General features: G+C 38.1%; 1 protein-coding gene across 1 annotated transcript in view; it reads left to right on the forward strand.

Moving 5' to 3' along the window:
- DNAH8 (dynein axonemal heavy chain 8) overlaps window positions 1-20,542 on the forward strand; it is a 467,072-nt gene that overhangs the window by 215,255 nt on the left and 231,275 nt on the right. Inside the window, exons 31-32 of the mRNA XM_071218442.1 lie at window positions 5,467-5,663; window positions 17,802-17,928. Coding sequence (XP_071074543.1) covers window positions 5,467-5,663; window positions 17,802-17,928 — 324 coding nt within the window. The remainder of the gene's footprint in view (window positions 1-5,466; window positions 5,664-17,801; window positions 17,929-20,542) is intronic.

A 20,542-nucleotide genomic window follows, 5' to 3' on the forward strand; every position in this document is an offset into this window, starting at 1 on the left:
CTTTTCTATCACCCCGAACAGAAACTCTGTTTCTGTTTCTTTAAGCACTACTTCCCCATTCTTTACCTCCCCTACCACCTCTGGTAACCTATAATCTACTTTCTGTGTCTATGAATTTGCATATTCTAGTTATTTCGAATAAGTGAAATCATACAATATCTGTCCTTTTTATGTCTGGTTTATTTCATTCAACGTGAGCTCTTTAAGGTTCATCCATGTTGTAGCACGTATCAAGACTTCATTCCTTAGTAAATTGCCTCTCTGATTTTTCCCTTATTATAACTAATAAATGAGTTCAACAAGATTGTAGGATATAAGACCAATGTTTAAAACACTATATACTAACAAGAAGCAATCTGAACATGCAATTAAGAAAACAATTTCATTCATGATATCATCAAATACAATGAAGTACTTAAAAATAAATTGAACAGAAAAAATTTAAGACCTGTACACTGAAATCACAAAATATTGCTGAAATAAATGTAAAGAAGATTTAAATGAATGGATAGATACGCTATGTTCATAGATTGGAAGACCTCAGTCTTGTTAAAATGACAGTTTTTCCCAAATTGGTCTGTAGATTTAATGTAATATTTATCAAAATTCCAAAAGGCTTTTTCTTGGCACAAATTGACAAATTGATGAAAAGACATTGGAGTTCAAAAGGCCTAAAATAGCCAGAACAATTTTTGAAAAGAACAAAGTTGGAGAACTTATACTACTTGACTTCAAAATTTTTTATAAAGCCACAGTAATCAAGACAGTGTGGCTTTGGCTTAAGGATAGACATGTAGATTAATGGGACAGAAGAGGGAATCTAGAAATAAGCTCTTAAATTTAGAGTCAGTTGAACTTCTGTGAAGATACTGAGTTAATTCCATAGAGCAACAAAATAGTCTTTTCAGGGAAGTGGACTTGGCCCAGTGGTTAGGACATCCACCTACCACATGGGAGGTCCACAGTTCAAATTCTGGGCCTCCTTGACCCGTGTGGAACTGGCCCATGTGCAGTGCTGATGCACGCAAGGAGTGCCCTGCCACGCAGGGGTGTACCCATGTAGGGGAGCCCCACATGCAAGGAGTGAGCCCCGTAAGGAGAGCCGCCCAGCACAAAAGAAAGTGCAGCCTGCCCAGAAATGGTGCCGCACACACGGAGAACTGACACAAGATGACGTAACAAAAAAAAACAAAACACAGATTCCTGTGCTGCTGACAACAACAGAAGCAGACTAAGAAGACGCAGCAAATAGATACAGAGAACAGACATACCTGAGATACGATGATGAATGTCAGAATGGATTTGGCCGTTTTGGGTGCCTCGTCACCATGGCTGCTATTAACACTGGCAAGGTGCAGGGTGTTGCCATCAACAACCCCTTCATTGACCTAACTACTTGGTCTACATATTCCAGTATGAGTCCACTCATGGCAAGTTCAAAGGCACCATCAAGGATGAGAATGGGAAGCTTGTCATCAATGGGAATCCCATCACTATCTTCCATGAACAAGATCCTGCCAACATCAAATGGTGTGATGATGGTGCTGAATATTTGTGGAGTCCATTCATGTCTTCATGATCTTGGAGAAGGTTGGGGCTCACTTGGAGTGTGGCACCAAGAGAGTCATCATCTCTGCCTCTTTAGCCGGTGCCCCCATATTTGTGATGGGTGTGAAATATGACAAGTATGCTAACTCCTTGAAGATCTTCAGCAATTCTTCCTGCCCCACCAAATGCCTGGCCCCCCTGACCAAGGTCATATGTGACAACTTTGGTATTGTGGAAGAACTCATGACCACAGTCCATGCCATCACTGCCACCCAGAAAACTATGAGTGGTCCCTCCAGGAAAATGTGGCATCACGGTTGCCCAGGACATTACCTTTGCATCTACTGGTACTGTCAAGGCAGTGGGCAAGGTCATCCTAGAACTGAATGGGAAGATCACTGGCATGGCCTTCTGTGTCCCCACCTCTAATGTGTCCATCATGGATCTACTTGCAATTTGGAAAAAGTGGCCAAATACATTGACATTGGTGAAGCAGGTGTCAGAAGACCAGGTTGTCTTCTGTGCCTTTAACAGTGACATCCACTCTTCCACTTTTGATGCTGGGATTGACCTTGCCTTCAATATCCACTTTTTCAAGCTCGTTTCCTGGTATAACAATGAATTTGGCTATAGCCACAGGGTGGTGAACCTTATGGTCCACATGGCCTCCAAGGAGTAAGAGCTGCTCTGGACCACCAACCCTAGCAACATCATGAGAGGAAGAGAGAGGCAGTCAGCCACTGGGTAGCTCCTAGGTTCAACTTCATCCCCCAATATTGAGAATCACCCATCCTCCACAGCTTCCATCCCAGTATCTTGTCATATACCATTAATAAAGTACACTGTACTCAGCCCCTTCCAAAAACCTGGATTGTGGTGATAATTGCCTAACTTTATAAATTTGCTAAAAAATGTTGAATTGTATGCTTACAGTAGATGAATTTTATGGCCTATAAATAGTACCCCAATAAATCTGGGGAAAAAAATAGAATTGGCACTGTCATTTCATGGAATTAAAAAAAAAGAAAAAGGCAATCTCAGAAAAACATATTCTTAACACATAACTGACTAAAAGTTTTTATCCAAAATTTAGAAAGAATGCCTACAAAATAATAAGTAAAAACAGAAAGTGTTACAGGAGGGCAGTGGTTGTAGCTCAGTGATTGAGTGCCTACTTCCCATGTACAGGGTCAAGGTCCCAGGTTCAATCCTAAAAAAAAAGTGTTAAAGGATATGAATAGGAAATTGACAGAAGAGAAAACCCAATGGCAATAAACCAGTGGTTTTCAGAACCTCTTTACAGTCTTTAAAATTATTGAGGGCTCTAAAGAGCCTTTTAAAATGTGAGTTATAACTGTAACTGGATTTTGTCTAGGTTCTTGACTATACTGCAGAAATGAATTTCAAAAGCATGTCGGGTAAGTTAGGCCAGTAATTTATTCAGGTAGGGAGGGACGGGAAATGGGAGAAAAGAACAGATCAGGGGTCCCAGGTAGAGAGGAAGGGGTTGAAAAGTGATAAAGAGGGCTGATTTACAGGCTACATTTCTCCATTATAGGTTATAAATGCCCAGGTTTTACTTGCATGGCCACCCTGGCAAGGAAAAACAACAAGAGCAGGGTGCAGAGGGCAGGAACAGGGGTCCAAAGGCAAGAGAGACTGAATTCAGGCCTTGTGTCTGCTTTTTGAACTGTTAATTATTTGACCCCTTTGCTAATGGCAGGGGAGGAGTTCCAGCTGTTTGCTGTTTTGATTGATTACCCCACCCATCAATCCCCCATGAGGGTCCAACAGTTAAGTCCTTGGGGAATATCCATGCTTCTTCTGGCTTCTGGAGAAAGGCAGAATCTTGGCGAGTGTCTTCCAGCAGCCATCTTAGGAGTTATTGATGTCCATGTGGACTACTTGCCAGGTTCCAGATCCATTTATTGATTCTTACTAGCTGGCTTCATAACTATAGATATTGATCGTGTTAGAAATCAAAACCGAGTATAAAAAAACATGTGACAAACCTATCACGTGAATATAAATAAAATCGTTTTATGAAAAATAACGATTTCCCCTTGAAATTTAGAAAAATACTGTTTTGCAGTTTTGCAAATCCCTTTAATTTTGACTTACTGAAAGTTAGTTGGGGAAAGTGGCTGTGGCTTAAGCAATTGAGCTCCCGTTTACCATATGGAGGACCTGGGTTCCATCCCCAGGAACCTCCTGGTGAAAAAAAAAAAAGAAAAAAAATTAGTTCAGTTCTCATATCTGCTTTTACATGCAGTCTGTTGTGAAATGTTGGCTTTGTTGAAGTATATAAAGAAAATCTGGCCTCATACTGATAAGCATTTGGAAAAGGAGGATTACATTTGGACTGTTTTTCTTTGTTGCTAGACCAAAGCTCTATGAGTGTACTTTAATTTGTGATATTAAATTTTATTGGTTTATAGTACACTTACAATGGATTTTTTACCCAAGCATGATTTTGACTTCCAGGCCCTCTGAATCTTAGAGACCATATTTGGGGCCCACTAAAGTAAACATGAAAATATATGTAGTCACAGAAGCAGGCAGGGAGATACAAAATAGAACAGTAAGTTACTATTTCTGTCAGATTGGCAAACATTATGGTCTGATAAACAGTTGGTTAAAAAGGAACTCTCCTGCCCTACTTATGGGAATGTAAATAAGCTCAGCTACTTTGGACAGTGATTTGAAGATATCTATGAAAGAAAATTAGCATAATTAAACTAACACTGTGTATTTTCATTTGTCTTAATTTTTGTTAAAATATGCCAAAATATCTCCTTTACTAAAAACAACAGCAAAAATATTAATACTATTAACAAAATTCTTTGGATTAATAAAGACTGTATGAAGTTTTGAATATTGGGTATGGGAAAGGTGCAAAAATATTAAATAAGTTTGGTTCCCTGCTGTCAAGGGGCTCCTAGATGGATAAAAACATAATTAAGAGTACAGTGATATAACCTGCATCAGAGACATTTATTTGCCAAATTGTGTGAGCATACAGATGAAAATAAAAGGAATTCTCAAAAATTCTTCAAGGAGAGACCATACACATATGACTTTACTTTCTTAAAGAATTGTTAACAATTCAAACTCACAAAATTCCAGATTGCCAGCTTTTCTTTAATAATGGTCAAATCGGGCGGTACTGGGCCAACATTCCTCCATGGCAACAATTAGCTAAAGCTGAGTAGAGTCTTTTAAGATGTACCAAGCCCAGGCCATTTATTTGCATTAGCCTCTGAAGATTTGAACTTCCAACCCCTCAGCTACAGGTTTGAGTACAAAGTCCTTGACAGTCAACTTCTTCTATCTGGGATTTTCTGCTACACCACAACTCATCTTTCAGACCTTTTCAAATGCCAGTTTCTGCTTGAAGGAGAATTTTTGAGAATCTTTGATCAGGAGAGCGATGGATCAGATTTGTGAGATGATAATAATAGTGGTTAATAGTTATGGCACGATCTCTGTACAACAGATGTTGAGCTGAGAAGGAACATATATTGTCTTCTTTAATCCTCACAATATACCTGTAAAGATTAAATTACTGGCCTACGGTCATTTTGGTGATGGTGACGTCTCTCTCTCTTAATCATTATGCTATTCTGTAGGGTAGCAATTTCAACTCTTTTAACCTTTCCTTGGAGAACATTTTTATTTTTTGCATTTTTCATTAGTGCCTTTCAGTTGTCTCCTCTAAATTTCCATATTAAAGAAATCTAGACCTTAATACTCAACACAATAGTTTAATAAGTGTAGATAGCAAGAAAATAGCTTTTAATTACTCTGAGAGAGTATGTTTAAGAAAATGGTTTGAAAAAAATCTATAAATAATTAAAGTTGATAATATTTTAAATTGAACAGAGAAGTTACTTACATTATAAAAACTTGTGCTTTCAGAATCTTTTGAAGAAGTTATTCCTCCAAGGAAGTTGAAGAATTTTTACCCTGGTGTAGCAGAGCACAAGGATATTTCTAAGCTGGTGCTCCTCCTTTCCTCTTCCGTGAATTCTCTGAGAAAGGCAGCAAATGAGGCTTTGCAGGACTTTCAAAAGTACAAGACTCTCTGGACAGAGGACCGAGATGTGAAAGTGAAGGTATGTTTTAGTTAATAACAAAAGAATATGATGTAGTTGTGTTTCTATTTTTCTATCTAACTCTTGAGGGGGTGCCAGGAAAATACCAGTGACAGGTATGACAGACTCATGAGAAGAGACCAAATATCTCTGAATGCCAAGCATCTGACAGTTATTTTGTGTAATTCTCACATCGACGCTCTGAGACAGTTGATAAAAATGAGGTTTTAGTTCAGATTTATTCAAAATTCACTTCAAGAATTGAGTACTGATTATGTGCTAGATGCTGTCCAGAAGTATGGCAATGATGTGTCATACTTATACTGACCCAACTGTCTTTTTGGTTAGTGACTCATGTAGGCTGTGAAATTCCCTCACATAGTTTCCTCTCCCTACAGTACTACCAGGATATCACTTTTCTTCACCATGTCATTGGTCTAGTAACAGATACAAAAGTAAAGTATATGCACAACTTATATTTTCTAATTTAACAATTGTAAGTGTAAAATTTATTTGATCAAAACATTAAAGAAGGTGGGAGAATAGGAAGCTCCAGGAATTGATCCTTCCACTAAAACAACTATTGAACTGACAGGAACTACTTGAATCAACTAGTTTGGAACTTGGGAGTCTAGTAGAACTCTTGCAACATCCAGGGAAGAACTGGGTGAAGAGGCTGCTAAATTTTAGCAATTCCTGGTGAATTTCGCCTTCCGCGTAGTGGCTATAACCCCCATTCCCAAACACTTGGCATGGCTATGTGGACTGCAGCCTGTGTGCCTGCTACAGGATGCTGGTGCCAGGGTGGGCAGTAATGACCTAGTCTTCCGAAAAATGGGGGTGTGTGTCTGGCTTTTTTTTCTTTTAAAATTAGTCTATATTTAAACAGAAAAGACATTTAGGAAGTGGCATAAGTGCTAAGGAATGAGGAAAAATGATACTGTCATCACCATGGTAGCTAAACCATTAATGATAAAAAACAAAGTATATAAAACTTATGTAAAAGTAAATAAAAATTTATGTTTCGTTAGCTTAGTAGTACTAGATAACTGAAGATATCTGTCATCTTTCTTATGATCACTAGTAGTTGTGTTACAATAGAGCATTCACCTTCCAAATCAAACTTTGAAACTGAAGAAGGGAAACAGATGTAGCTCAAATGGTTGAGCATCTGCTTCCCATGTATGAGGTCCTGGGTTCAATCCCCAGTACCTCCTAAAAAATATGTAAAATAAAACAAAATTAGCATTACTAAACCCATTAAAAAAAGCTAAAGGAAAAAGAGCAGATAAAATATAATATGCACAGTACAAACATACAATCTACATTTGCAAAACATGAAATAATAAATGTCCAACAATAGGGGAATGAATGAGTAAATGTGATACATAAACAATCTAAAAACAAAAATTTTATGAAGATCAAGAAAATTAATAAAAAGTCTAATATGCTCTGCCAGGAGAAAAGGCAAGCTACAGAACAAAACAAAACAAAAAACATTACACATGATTGCAATTATAAAAACCTAATTCATAGACTTCAAAGATAATAGGTGATTTGGCTACCCTGGCATCCAGGCACAACATATAAGGGATTCTCATGGACAAAGTGCACTCACTTTCTGTTCCAGCCTAGTTTTTTTGTTTTGTTTTTTAAAATTTATATACTTTTTAATTAAAAAAAAAAAAAGATACTTAGATTACATAAATGTTACATAAAAAATAGAGGGGGGAAGCGGACTTGGTCCAGTGGATAGGGCATCAGTCTACCACATGGGAGGTCTGCAGTTCAAACCCCGGGCCTCCTTGACCTGTGTGGAGCTGGCCCACGTGCAGTGCTAATGCATGCAAGGAGTGCCCTGCCATGCAGGGGTGTCCCCTGCATAGGGGAGCCCCACGTGCAAGGAGTACGCCCCATAAGGAGAACTGCCCAGCGCAAAAAGAAAGTTCAGCCTGCCCAGGAATGATGCCACACACATGGAGAGCTGACATAGCAAGATGATGCAACAGAAAAGAAACGCAGATTCCTGGTGCTGCTGACAACAACAGAAGTGGACAAAGAAGAAGACGCAGCAAATAGACACAGAGAACAGACAACGGGGGCAGGGCGGGGGGAAGGGGAGAGAAATAAATTTTAAAAAATTAAAAAATTAATCTTAAAAAAAAAATAGAGGGGATTCCCATATGCCCTGCTCCCTACCTGTCCCACATTTCCCACAATAACAGCATCCTTCATTAGTGTGGTACATTTGTTAAAATTGATGAACACATTTTGGAGCATTGCCAATAAGTGTGGGTTATAGTTTACATTGTAGTTTATTCTCTCTCCTGCATAATTTTGTAAGTTATGACAAGATATTAATATAGAATGGCCTGTATCTGTCATTACATCGTCATTTACATACAATTACATACAATTCCCAAATCCTGAAAATGCCCCCATATGACAACTATTTTTCCCTCTCCCTCCTCTCAGAACCTTGCAGTGATGCTATTGGCTTGGGCAGTGCTGGTCTATGAGGCGGGTAGGGTGGGGAGGGTGGATTGGACTTTCCATAGAACTGGGGGTAAGGTTGGGAGAGGGAGCAGGTGAATTCTGGGGATTTTTGGGTATGTGGTTGAAATGGCAATGTTGGGAATGTTCTTTTGGCAAATATGGCAGGGAAGTGTTACTGGTTTAGGGTATTGGATGTGGGGGGCATGCAAGGACAGGGTGCACTTGGTAGTGTGTAAGTGTTCACCTTGTCATAGTATGCTGTATCAGTGGGTGGAGAACCACAAAATGAGTGGGAAGGTGTTGGACTCCCATTCTGGGGAATCCTGCATGTTCTCATATAGAGGGGTGGGAGTCTCTCAGAGCATAGGCAGTGCCTAATAGGGGAGGAAGAGCAGTATGTCAAGCCCTCAATGTTGTTGCAAGTAACTATGAATCTTGTTCTTCAAGGAGTGAAGTTTGGTGGTTGCAGTGGGTTCTAAGGGGAGGGGGAGGTAGTAATGGAATAAATGGAACATGGGGCATTTTGGGGATGATGGAATTGTTCTACATGATCTTGCAATGATGGATACAGGCCATCTTCAATTTTGTCAAAATTTATAAAAGTGTATGGTCCTGGGAAGCAGCTATGGCTCAATCAATTGGGCTCCCATCTACCATACGGGATGCCCTAGGTTCACGTCCCCGGGCCTCCTTGTGAAGACAGGCTTGCCTGCACACCACAGAGTGCCACAAGCCTGCGAGTTCCATGGAGAACCGACTCAACAAGGTGACACAACAAAAAGGGAGATAAGTAAAAACACAGAAGAGCACACAGCAAATGGACACAGAGAGCAAAAATGTAAACCATAATGTAAATCATTGACCATGATTAGTAGAAATGTTTTAATATCTGTACATTTTTGTAAAAAATGTACCATCCACATGTAAAATGTTATTAATAGGGAAAAGGGGAAAAGGGGGAAGATGTTGGGTATATAGGAATCTCCTTATTCTATATGTGACCTTTCTGTAACCTAAAGCTTCTTTGAAGACAAAATGAAAAAAAAAAGACACTGGGGGAATAAATGGAGAAAAATGTCACTGTAGAAGACAACAGATCGTATAGTGATGAAAGATGTGTCAAAATTTTTTTAAAATTTTATATTTTTTATTATTTTAAAATTTTAAAAAATTTCTGTATTTTGTTATTTTTAAAACTATCATTATTTCATTTTCTTATTGTATTTGGTTATTTTGTTGACTTCATTTTTGAATAAGTTTTGGATCACAGAAGGGTTACACCTGTGGCAGGGGAGGATCATTGGTATGGGGTGTCAGTGATGGGGGATGCATGGAGGAGGTTCACCTGGGGCATACCTATAAGGTGTATGAATATTCAAGTGTTCATGGGGCATTGCAACAGTGGGTGGAGAGTCACACAATAACCAAAAGAATATTGAATTCCCATCTTGGGGAGTTTTGCCACATTCTCTAATGGGACAGCAAGAATCCCCTGGGGACAGGGGCAGTGGCTAGTGAAGGAGGATGGACCATTGATGGGCCCTTGATATCAATGACTGTACTTATGGACCTTTTCATTTGAAATAGAAACTTAGCCTAGTATTATAGGTTGCCTAATAGTTACCTTCTGAGAATCTCCTTGTTGCTCAAATGTGGACTCTCTCTAAGCCAAATTCAGCATATAAATGCATTACCTCCCCCCCCCACTCCCCAGTGTGGGACATGACTACTAGGGATGAATCTCCCTGGCAACAAGGGATTATTACCAAGCACCAACTAGCAATGCAACTGGAAAGAGACCATGACCAAAAAGGGTAAAGTGTAAAGACAAATGAGTTTATATGGCTAATAGACTTCAAAGTGAGTTGGGAGGGCATTCCAGAGGTTACGCTTATGCATGTCTCAGCAGGATCTCATTGGCTGCCAAAGTAAAGCTTGCCTTAAATAGTGGGGCTCCTGAGGGCTCTGGAGACATCCAGATACTAAAGATAGAGCAGACAGCTCAGGAGTTTAGCGCCTGCCAGAGGGCCCTACTTTGGAATTTATGCTCCCCAGTGCAACAGAGTTGGACTCAGTTGTGATTTCCCTACAGATGGCCTCTGCTGCCCCTTCTATTTGAATCTATAGTTAGTACTAGAGTTGATAGGTATATGTCCGAGAGACTTAAATCTTTGGACTGTCTTGTGCCAGTCAGGCCCTGAATCTCAACAGAGTTGCAACACCTACTCTCCAGTTCATTGGACTTGCCCAGGACAACTAACAAGGAAATGATTATGGATAATGACCATCCCAAGGAACAGAGAATCTGCAACTGCAAGCAAATAGTCCCATCCATCTGCCCCATGGGATCTAAGCCCCCTCTCAATTAGAGGCAGAGTGGGTATCACCATCCCAGAATCCTCAGGACTAGGGAATGAACAATGGACTAGAGACTAGAGTTGACTTACTATTATTCTACTGTAGATTTATTGTGATTCTAGCAATGGAAGAACTTTTATCATTGATTGACTTTGGATTACTGTGGCACTGGCACTGGAGGTGACCATGGTTCAATTCCACAGGCAGAAGTGGCAGAGAATCTTAAAGAGACAGTTTCTTTTTTTCCTTTCCTTTCCCCGTTCGGAAACAAATATAATTTGGAAAAGTCACAAACTGACAGTTCCAGCCCTCAATGAGAAAAAAAACCAACAATCCTGGATAAGTGGGAGTACTAGATTTCCAGAGTTACAGTAACATTATACTAAGAAAGCCCAGCTTCCAGCAAAAAAATTGCAAAGCACACAAAGAAATGAGAAAGTTTGGTCCATTCTCAGGAAAAAAATAATTAGAAACCAACCCTGAAGAAGCTCATACATTGAAACTATAGTCAAAGACATTAAATCAACTGCCTTAATACATTCAATGAGCTTAATACATTCAATGCTTTGTCCATTAAAGCACTAAGGGAAATTGGGAAAATGTTGTCTTAACAAGATAAAGAGAAAGACGTTATAAAAAGGAACCAAACAGATATTCTGGAGCTGAAAACACATTAACTAAAATGAAAATTGAAATTAACAAAACAAAGGGAAAGCAGCCACATGATTATCTCAATTGACACAAAAAGGGATTCAGCAGCAGGTCTGCGCAAGCAGCAGAAAGGATCAGCAAATTTGAAGAGAAGATAATTGAAATTTTCCATTGTAAGGAGTAGAAAGAAAAAAGCATGAAGAAAAATGAACAGAGCCTGAGGTTCTGTTGGGGTACCATCAAGGATACCAACATACATATCATTGGAGTCCCAAAAGGACAAGGAGGAGGGTAAAAAAATTATTAGAAGAAATAAATGCCAGAAACTTCCCAAATCTCATTAAAGACATGAACATATACACAAGAAGCTCAACAAACTCCAAGCATGATGAAGTCGGAGATCTATATCAAGACACCTTACAGCAAAATTATCAAAATCCAATGATGAAGAGACAATTTTCAAAGCGAAAAAGAAGCTACTTGTAATGCACAAGGTAACAACAGTAATATTAAACTATCAACAAAGTATTCTATATATGACAAAATTATCCTTCAAAAAGGAAGGAGAAATTAAGGCTTAAACATCAAAGGAGTTAATTACGAGAAGACTTGCACTAATGAAATGCTAAAAGGTCATTAAGGCTGAAATAAAAGGACACTAGACAGTAACTCCAAGTTATGAAGAAATAAAAAACATTTGTAAAGGTAATAACAGGAAAATATAAAATCCTGTGTTGTATTTTTGGTCTGTAACTGCTTTTTCCTCCCTTTTATGTCTTAAAAGGTAAATGTATAAAACAATTAAATTCAATGTTTATGGGTATAAAAATGTAATCTGAGAAAATAACATTATAAAGGAAGAGAAATTGATATGTATAGGAGTAGAACATTTGTATACTACTGAAACTAAGCTGGTATTATTCTAACTAGTTTGTTACTAAACAATGTTTAAAATGTTACTGTTACTGAAAGCACAGCCATTTCCAATAGAAGGACCTGCCCAATCTGGCACCACAAGGAGAAACACCTTTCTCAGTGAGAAGGGGATTTATTGTGAGTGCACTAGCAAGGAAGTGGGGAAATCTTCCTCAGACCAGTTCAAAGTAAGAATGGGAGCTAGGGATTTTATAGGCAAAAGAGGGTAGGTAAGAAGAAAAACAATTTAAAAACCTCAAGTGTTGGCATTAGAGCTTCCAGGGGTCTTGTGAGTAGGGTTACATGCAATTTCTTAGTCCTGCATTGTCTCAAGTACCTCAGACTTGTCTTGGTTTCAGCAGATAATTAGTCACGGATCAGACAGTTGTGCAGGTACCTACATGCAAGTTCTTCATGACTCCTTTCTCAGCTGACCACTCAAAAGATATCAAGCTTTTTTGTCTGTGGGGAAAGTCACAGATTTATTGGGTCATTCTGTCTCATTTTGCTTTGAGATATGATCTTATTCCTGTAAGCAGAAATAAGAAGGTATGGTTAATATCCTTTAGGGAACTAAGTACAAAGAATAAACTCCTAAAGTTAGATGAATAGAAAGCCACTCAATTAGTGTATTAGAATTTTCAAAGCTGCTTAAGTGAAGAAATTTTACTATTAGTAAGCACATTTTCCAGCTATCATTACTAATAATCACAAAGGTACCTACTAAGAAAATAATGAAAAAAAATAAAAGAAAAAAGAAGGGAATCCAAATGATAAACTGTAAGAAATCGACTGAATGTGAAAAAGGCAGTAAAGGAGTAACTGAGGAACAAAAAGCATATAAGACATATAGAAAACAAATATCTAAATGGTAGAAGTAAATCCTTGCTTATCAGTTACTGCCTTAAATGTAAATGGATTAAACTCTCCTATTGAAAGGCAAAAATTGGCAGATTGGATGGAAAAAAAACATGAACTGTCTATATTCTGTCTACAACAGACTCACTTGAGGTACAAAGACACAAAAGATTGAAAGTGAAAGGATGGAAAAGATATTCCATACAAATAGTAACCAAGAGAGAGCCAGAATGTCTATATCATTGTCAGATAAAATAACTTCTAGGTCAAAAAACTTTATAAGAGACAAAGAAGGACATTACGTATTGATTGAATTTAGCAGGAAGATATATTACACTTACTTAACAACAGAGCCCTGAAATATATGAAGCAATAATGACAGAAAGGAAGGGAGAAATAGTTTTACAATAATAGTTGAAGGCTTTAGTACACCACTTTCAATAATGGATAGAACATCAGGAAAGAAAATCAATAAGGAAATAGAGGGCTTGCAAAACACTGTATCAGTGACCCTTGACAGACATATTTAGAACACTCCAACAGTAGAAAAACACACATTCTTCTCAAATGCATATGAGTCATTCTTCAGGATAGACCACGTACTGGGTCACAAATCAAATCTTAATAAAATGTAAAAGATCTTTATCATATAAAGTATCTTCTCTGATCACAATGGAATGAAACTAGAAATCAATAACAGAAGGAGAACTGGAAATTTTACAAATATGTGGAAATTAAAAGCACACTCTTAACCACTGGTTCAAAGAAGAAATCACAAGGGAAATTAGAAAATAATTAAAGACAAATGAAAACGAAAACACAGCATACCAAAACTGATGGGATGCAGCAAAGGCAGTGCTCACAGAGAAATTTATAGTTGAAAATGCCTACATTAAAAAAGAAATCACAAATTAATAACTTAACTTTAGAAAAAGAAGAGCAAACTAAACCCAAAGTAAGCAGAAGGAAGGAAATAATAAAGATCAGAGTGGAGATAAATAAAATAGAGAATAGAAAAACAATAGAATCAATGCAACCAAAAGTTAGTTCTTTGAAAATATCAATAATATTGGCAAACTTTTAGCCAGACTGATAAAACATGAGAAAGGACAGGTCAGGAATGAAGGTGGAGACATTCCTACAAGTAGAGATTGAATCAGTCATCAAAAACCTCCTAACAAAGAAGAGTTCAGGACTGGATGGTTTCACTGCTGAATTCTGCCAAAGATTTAGAAAAGAATTAACAACAATCCTTTTCGAACTCTTCCTGACTCATTCTATGAGCCTACCATTACCTCTATACCAAAGCCAGATAAAGCCAACACATAGGAACAAAATTACACACCAATATCCCTTATGAATGTAGGTAAAATGTCCTCTGCAAAGTATTGCCAAACTGCATCCAATAGCATGTAAAAAGGATTATATATGGGCAATTGCATGCCATCAAATTAAACAACCTAGAAGACAGGTAAATTCCTAGAAATGTATGAACAATCTGTATTGACTCAAGAAGAAATAGAAAATCCCAACAGAACAATGACAAGTAAAGAGGTTGAATCAGTAGTCCAAAACCTCCCAACAAAGAAAAGCCCAGGATCAGATGGTTTCACAGGGAATTTTGCCAAACATTCTAAGAAGAATGAATATCAGTCCTGCTCAAACCCTTCCAGAAAATTGAAGAGGAGGGAATACCATCGAACTCATTCTATGAGACCATCATTTCCTTAATACCAAAGTCAGATAAAGATACTACTAGAAAAGAAAATTACAGACCAATTTATCTTATGAATATAAATGCAAAATCCTCAAAAAAATAATAGACTAGCAAATTGAATCCAACATCACATCCAATGAATTAGGCACCACGATCAAGTGGGTTTTATCCCTGGTATGCAAGTGTGGATCATCATAAAAAAAAATTAAATAATGTTATATACCACATTAACAAAACAAAGGGAAAACAGTCACATGATTATCTCAATTGACACAGAAAAGGCATTTGACAAAATTCAACAACCCTTCTTGATAAAAACACTTAGAAAAATAGGAATAGAAGGAAACTTCCTTAATATGATAAAGGGTATATATTAAAAACCTACAGTAAACATCGTTCTTAATGGTGAAAGACTGAAAGCTTTCCCTTTAAGACCAGGAAAAAGACAAGGATGTCCACTGTTACCAATGTTATTCAGCATTGTACTGGAGTTCTAGCCAGAGCAATCAGGTAAGAAAAATAAATATAAGACATCCAAACTGGAATGGAAGATTTAAAACACTTCCTTACACTCTGGTTTATTGGACTTACCCCACTCAGCTAACATGGAGGTGAAGGAGGTCAACCACCACACCAGGGAGCCAAAAGTGTCTACAACTGAAAGCAAGAGAATTGCATCCAGCATCCATGTGGAATCTAAGCCCCCTCTTGATGTAGATGTGGAGTGGACACAACCATTCTAAGGTCCACAAGATGGAGGAATAGAGAATGGATTAGAGTGGACTTACTGATAGTCTATTCATGAACTATTGTGACTAGTAATAGAAGAAAATGTGGCATTGGTGTGGAGAAAGTGGCCATGGTGGCTGCTGGGGGTAGGGAGTGGGAGGAAGAGATGTGATGCGGGGGCGTTTTCGGGACTTGGAGTTGTCCTGGGTGGTGCTGCAGGAACAGTTACCAGACATTGTATGTCCTCCCATGGCCCACTGGGTGGACTCTGGGAGAGTGTGGGCTATGATGTGGACCATTGACCATGAGGTGCAGCGGTGCTCAGAGATGTATTCACCAAATGCAATGAATGTCTTATGATGATGGAGGAGGTTGTTGTTATGGGGGGAGGAGTGGGGTGACGGGGGTGGGGGGTACATGGGGACCTCATGTTTTTTTAATGCAACATTAAAAAAACAAATGAAGACCAAAAAAAAAGTGAAAACTTGAAATATTCGTTTTCCTTCAACTACTCTTGAAATAACCTTACATTAGAAGAAAAAAATATCTAAATGGCAAAATGAAAATGTCTGTGAAATAAGGGGGGAACAATAAACAGATGAAAATCTGAAACAAAACATGGTGGCTGCTGGGAGTAGGGAGTGGGAGGAAGAGATGTGATGTGGGGGCATTTTCAGGGGTTGGAATTGTCCTGGGTGGTGCTGCAGGGACAGTTACCGGACATTGTATGTCCTCCCATGGCCCACAGGGTGGATTGTGGGAGAATGTGGGCTATGGTGTGGACGTTGACCATGAGGTGCAGCGGTGCTCAGAGATGTATTCACCAAGTGCAATGAATGTCTCATGATGATAGAGGAGGTTGTTGTTATGGGGCGAAGACTGGGGTGAGGCGGGTGGGGGGTATATGGGAACCTCATATTTTTTTAATGTAACATTAAAAAGATAAATAAAGACAAAAAAAAAAAAAGAAAGAAAATGCAATGCAAATGTTAGAAATTCAGCTTCGAAAAACAAAAAACCAAAAACCAAAAAAAACCCACTTCCTGTTTGCAGATGACATGATCCTATCTATATGAAATCCTAAAGAATCCACAAGAAAGCTATTAGAACTCATAAATGAATTCATTTAAGTTGCAGGGTACAAGATTAACATGCAAAAATCAGTTGTGGTTCTATATGCTAGTAATGATAATATGAAAAGGGAACTTAAGAAAACAGTTCCATTTACAACAGAATCTAAATGAATAAAATATCTAGGAATAAGATTAACCAAGGAGGTGAAAGTTGTATTCACTGAAAACAACAAAACATTACTTAAAGAAATTAAAGAAAACCTTAAATGGAAAGACCCCCCTTGTTCATAGATTGGAAGACCTACTATTGTTAAGGTGTCAGTACTACCTAACATGATTTACAAATTCAATGCAATCCCTATCAGCATTTCAGAATCCTTTTTGCAGAAATGAAAAAGCTGATACTCGAATTCATATAGACTTGTATGGTGTTCTGGATAGCCAAAACAATTTTGAAAGAGAAAAAAAAAGTTGGAGAACTTACACTACCAGATTTCAAAACTTACTTCAAAGGTACAGTAATTAAAACAGTGTGGTACAGGTATAAGGATGTCCATATCCATTTAGACCAATGAATAGAATGGAGTGCCCAGAAATAAACCCACCCATCAAAGGCCAGTTGATTTTTGACAAGGGTGTCAAGTCCATTCAATGGGGGAACGAATAGTCTCTTCAGAAAATGGTGATGAACAATTAGAAATCTGTATGCAAAAGAATGGGTTTGAATTTTACTGTCTTCTGTTTTTTAGTTGAATGGCTGAGTGGTTGTAGTTTTTTATAAAGGCAGTTTTATTGAGATATATTCACACACCATAGATGCTACAACATGTATGAACCTTGAAGAGATCATGTTGAATGAAACAAGCCAGACACAAAAGGACAAATATTTTATAATTTATCTTATATGAAATACCTAGAATAACTGAATTCATAGAGACAGAAAGCAGAATATTGGTTACCAGGGGCTGGGGAAAGGGAGGAATGGGGAGTTATAGGTACAAGTTTCTGTTTGGGATGATGAAAATGTTCTGGAAATAGAGGTGGAAATTACACAACATTGTCAATGTACTTAATGTCACAGAATTGTATTCATACAAATGGTTAAAATTATCTTTTAATGTAGGTTTTACTACAATAAAAATAAATACATTTTTAAAAAGGAAAGGAGGAGAAGAAGTAGGGAGGGATGGAGGAAGGGAGAAAGAGAGGTAAGTAGGACCACATTTTGATCATTGATTCTGGGTGATGGGTATTTGGGGATTTGTTGTTGTATTCTATTTTTTGGTATACTTGGAAATGTCCATAATAAAAAGTATTCAAATAAAAAAATTTAAACGTTGAATAACTGTTTCCTTACTACAGGAGTTTTTAGCTAACAACCCCTCTCTGACTGAAATCAGATCAGAAATTCTACACTATGCTACTTTCGAACAGGAGATTGAAGAGTTGACACCTATTATTGTCGTAGGAGCACTTGAATTGCATACAGGTATTTAAAAATAGTTATGTAAAATTTCCATATTTTCATATGAAATGTCACCTTATTTAGTAGCAAGCAATTATTAAGCTACCTTGGTACAATATTAGAAATATTAAATAATTCTGGGTCACCAATATAGTTCTACTATATATACACTACAGAGGTTGGTTCTTCAGTATGATAGTCACATAACAAAAACTACGCAGTGACTGTCTCATCCTACGCAGAGGAAAGAGCAGCCCCGAGTCTCAGGGAAGAGGTGTTTTTATAGCCTTTCAGGAGGGGTGGGGGTTACGAGCAAGCAAGCAGGCACAGAAGCGGAACACTGTGGTTAGCTGAAGATAGAGTATCTATTTTTTTCTTCTAAAAGCCCCATGTTATTTATTGGCACTTTTCTTGTGGGCAGTCCTGAGTTATTTACTGGCACTCTCCTTGGAGGCTGCCTTAAGTCATTTATCTATCTGAAGGCACTTGCAATTCCGACCTCCCTATGTAGTTCTATTCCTGTTTTCCCAATGTGGCCTCACCCTTATACTGTGAGGAGGAATTTGTGTGTATGAGATAGTAGTAGTCAGTTTGAGGTCTCCTGAGATGGTAATCCATTTGGAATTAGAGTGCAAAAGATGATGAGACCACTACTCAATATCTGAAATAAAAAGACAAAGCTGAATTTGTTGCTTCCTATAAAAAAAAAACTATGCTGGTTATTGTCCCCCGCAGTATAGACTGCTAGTTTTCTATAGGGTATTTGGGTAGCATGGGAGTTTAAGGATGTGGGTGTAGACAGGCTAACAACATCTGTAGAAGTGAGGTTTCTTAGGTGAGACCATTGTTGATTAGTTGGCACTCAGAGGCCTGTTTATTGGTGTGAGTCCTTCCCAATTGGTTGACTTCTGGAAGTGAGGGACTGACTCTGATTGGCTTGCATTTTAGCAGCTTTTTGAGGGGCGTGATTCAATCACCAACACATTTCAAACGCTTGTGAACTGAGGTGAGTTGTTCTACTGTGTGGGATTAAAATGAGTTCTGGTGGCTACTTGTCATGGTTATAGAACAGTCTTGTCATAAGTTTGTGGAAAGCTTCTTCTTCTCAAAAGATAACGTGAATGACCTATTTTAGTTTGGCTATTGACTTTAAGTATGTTTTCAGATCCATCCTCAAGGAGTTGGTGTAAAAGTGACTGTGGAATTTGACTCCTTGATCTCTTTAACTTCCATTTACTATACAAGGTGGTGATGACAGCATCTACCTCATGAGCTACTTCATATGACACCCTTCTCATAGTACCTGGCCAAATAGTTGATGTTTGATAAATATTTAATGTTATTATGGTTAATATTATTATATCTGTAAAGAAGGGGTTTAACTGGTGAACAATCACAGGTATTTGAGGTGATTCTTTAGCTAGAAATCAGAAACTGTCCATAGGAGCAATGATTACAAGAACTTCTATAGAGTTTTGGAAACTGTAGTCTATTATTATTTTCAAGTTTTCTGTTTGTTTCCTCCTAGTGGTTAGCACTATGATCTCTAATATAAAAAGCAACTGTAGCATAGTATTATTGTACCCTGGGGACTTGTTTTTAGAGAGACGAAACTATAAAAGGGAAGAGATGATGAGAATGTAATGAAAGGGGATATCAAAGTGAATCCTTGGGAACTGAAAAGAGGCCCATGAAGTAAGGACCATATGAGATGTGAGCTCATGGCCTCAGACAATAAACTGGCTGTGTGCTTCTTCTCAAGCAGCACAGTACTACCAGTTTACCTGCTGGAAATTGGGAAAGAAGCAATTGATGTTTGTAGCTTGTTGGGGCTGGGGTGTATAGGGGTATTGAGAGCAGAAAAGTGGAATGGGCAAGGACTGGTAGATAAGGTAGAGTTTACTAGTTTGACCTGTTGTTTTTGTTTTGTTTTTTAGTGTTTTTTTTTTCTCCAAGGAAAAGAAACCCATGTAAGCTATGTTAAGATAAAAAAGATGAATCACAAAATAAAAAATGTAATTGGGCTAGTTTAGGAATGGACCAGAACCAGGGACTGTTGAGGAATCTGATGAAGTCCTTTCTCTCTGCCTTGCATTTCTTCTCTCTGTGCATGTCTTTTTTTTTTTTTTTTTTCCTTTTCCCTAGACCACATGGCTCCCCCTCAAGTCTCATTCCAAACTTCTAGGGAAGGACTCTGGTTGTTCTAGGTTAGGACTGACCTGGGACTATCAGAAGCCCAGGGTACAGGTCAGCTTATACATATACTCTAGCTATGTGAATGAGGTAAGGGTGGAGTGAAAAGTAAATTTGGGGCAGGGTCTGGCAGACAAAAAAAGATTTCACTCCACTGTGTTGGGATATCTAGAGGAAAATAAGGAATGAGTGAGGGCTGCTAATGGGATGGCCAGAAACAGAGCAAGGTTCACGCAGGACAGTGCTAGAACTAATTTCAGATATTCTTCCTCTTAGGCTGTGATGTCCTTTTTGTGCATAGTTTAACATACATGAGTTGGAAATTAAGTCTTCAAAATCTAGAGTGTATTTGCCCTTACAGTACATCTAATTCAGATTAACCACATTTCATTGGGCCATAGCCACGTTGCTAGTGATGATCAAAACAGACAGTGCAGTTATAGAT

The sequence above is a fragment of the Dasypus novemcinctus genome, chromosome 11 (assembly GCF_030445035.2).
Source record: "Dasypus novemcinctus isolate mDasNov1 chromosome 11, mDasNov1.1.hap2, whole genome shotgun sequence".
In the NCBI taxonomy this organism is placed as follows: Eukaryota; Metazoa; Chordata; class Mammalia; order Cingulata; family Dasypodidae; genus Dasypus; species Dasypus novemcinctus.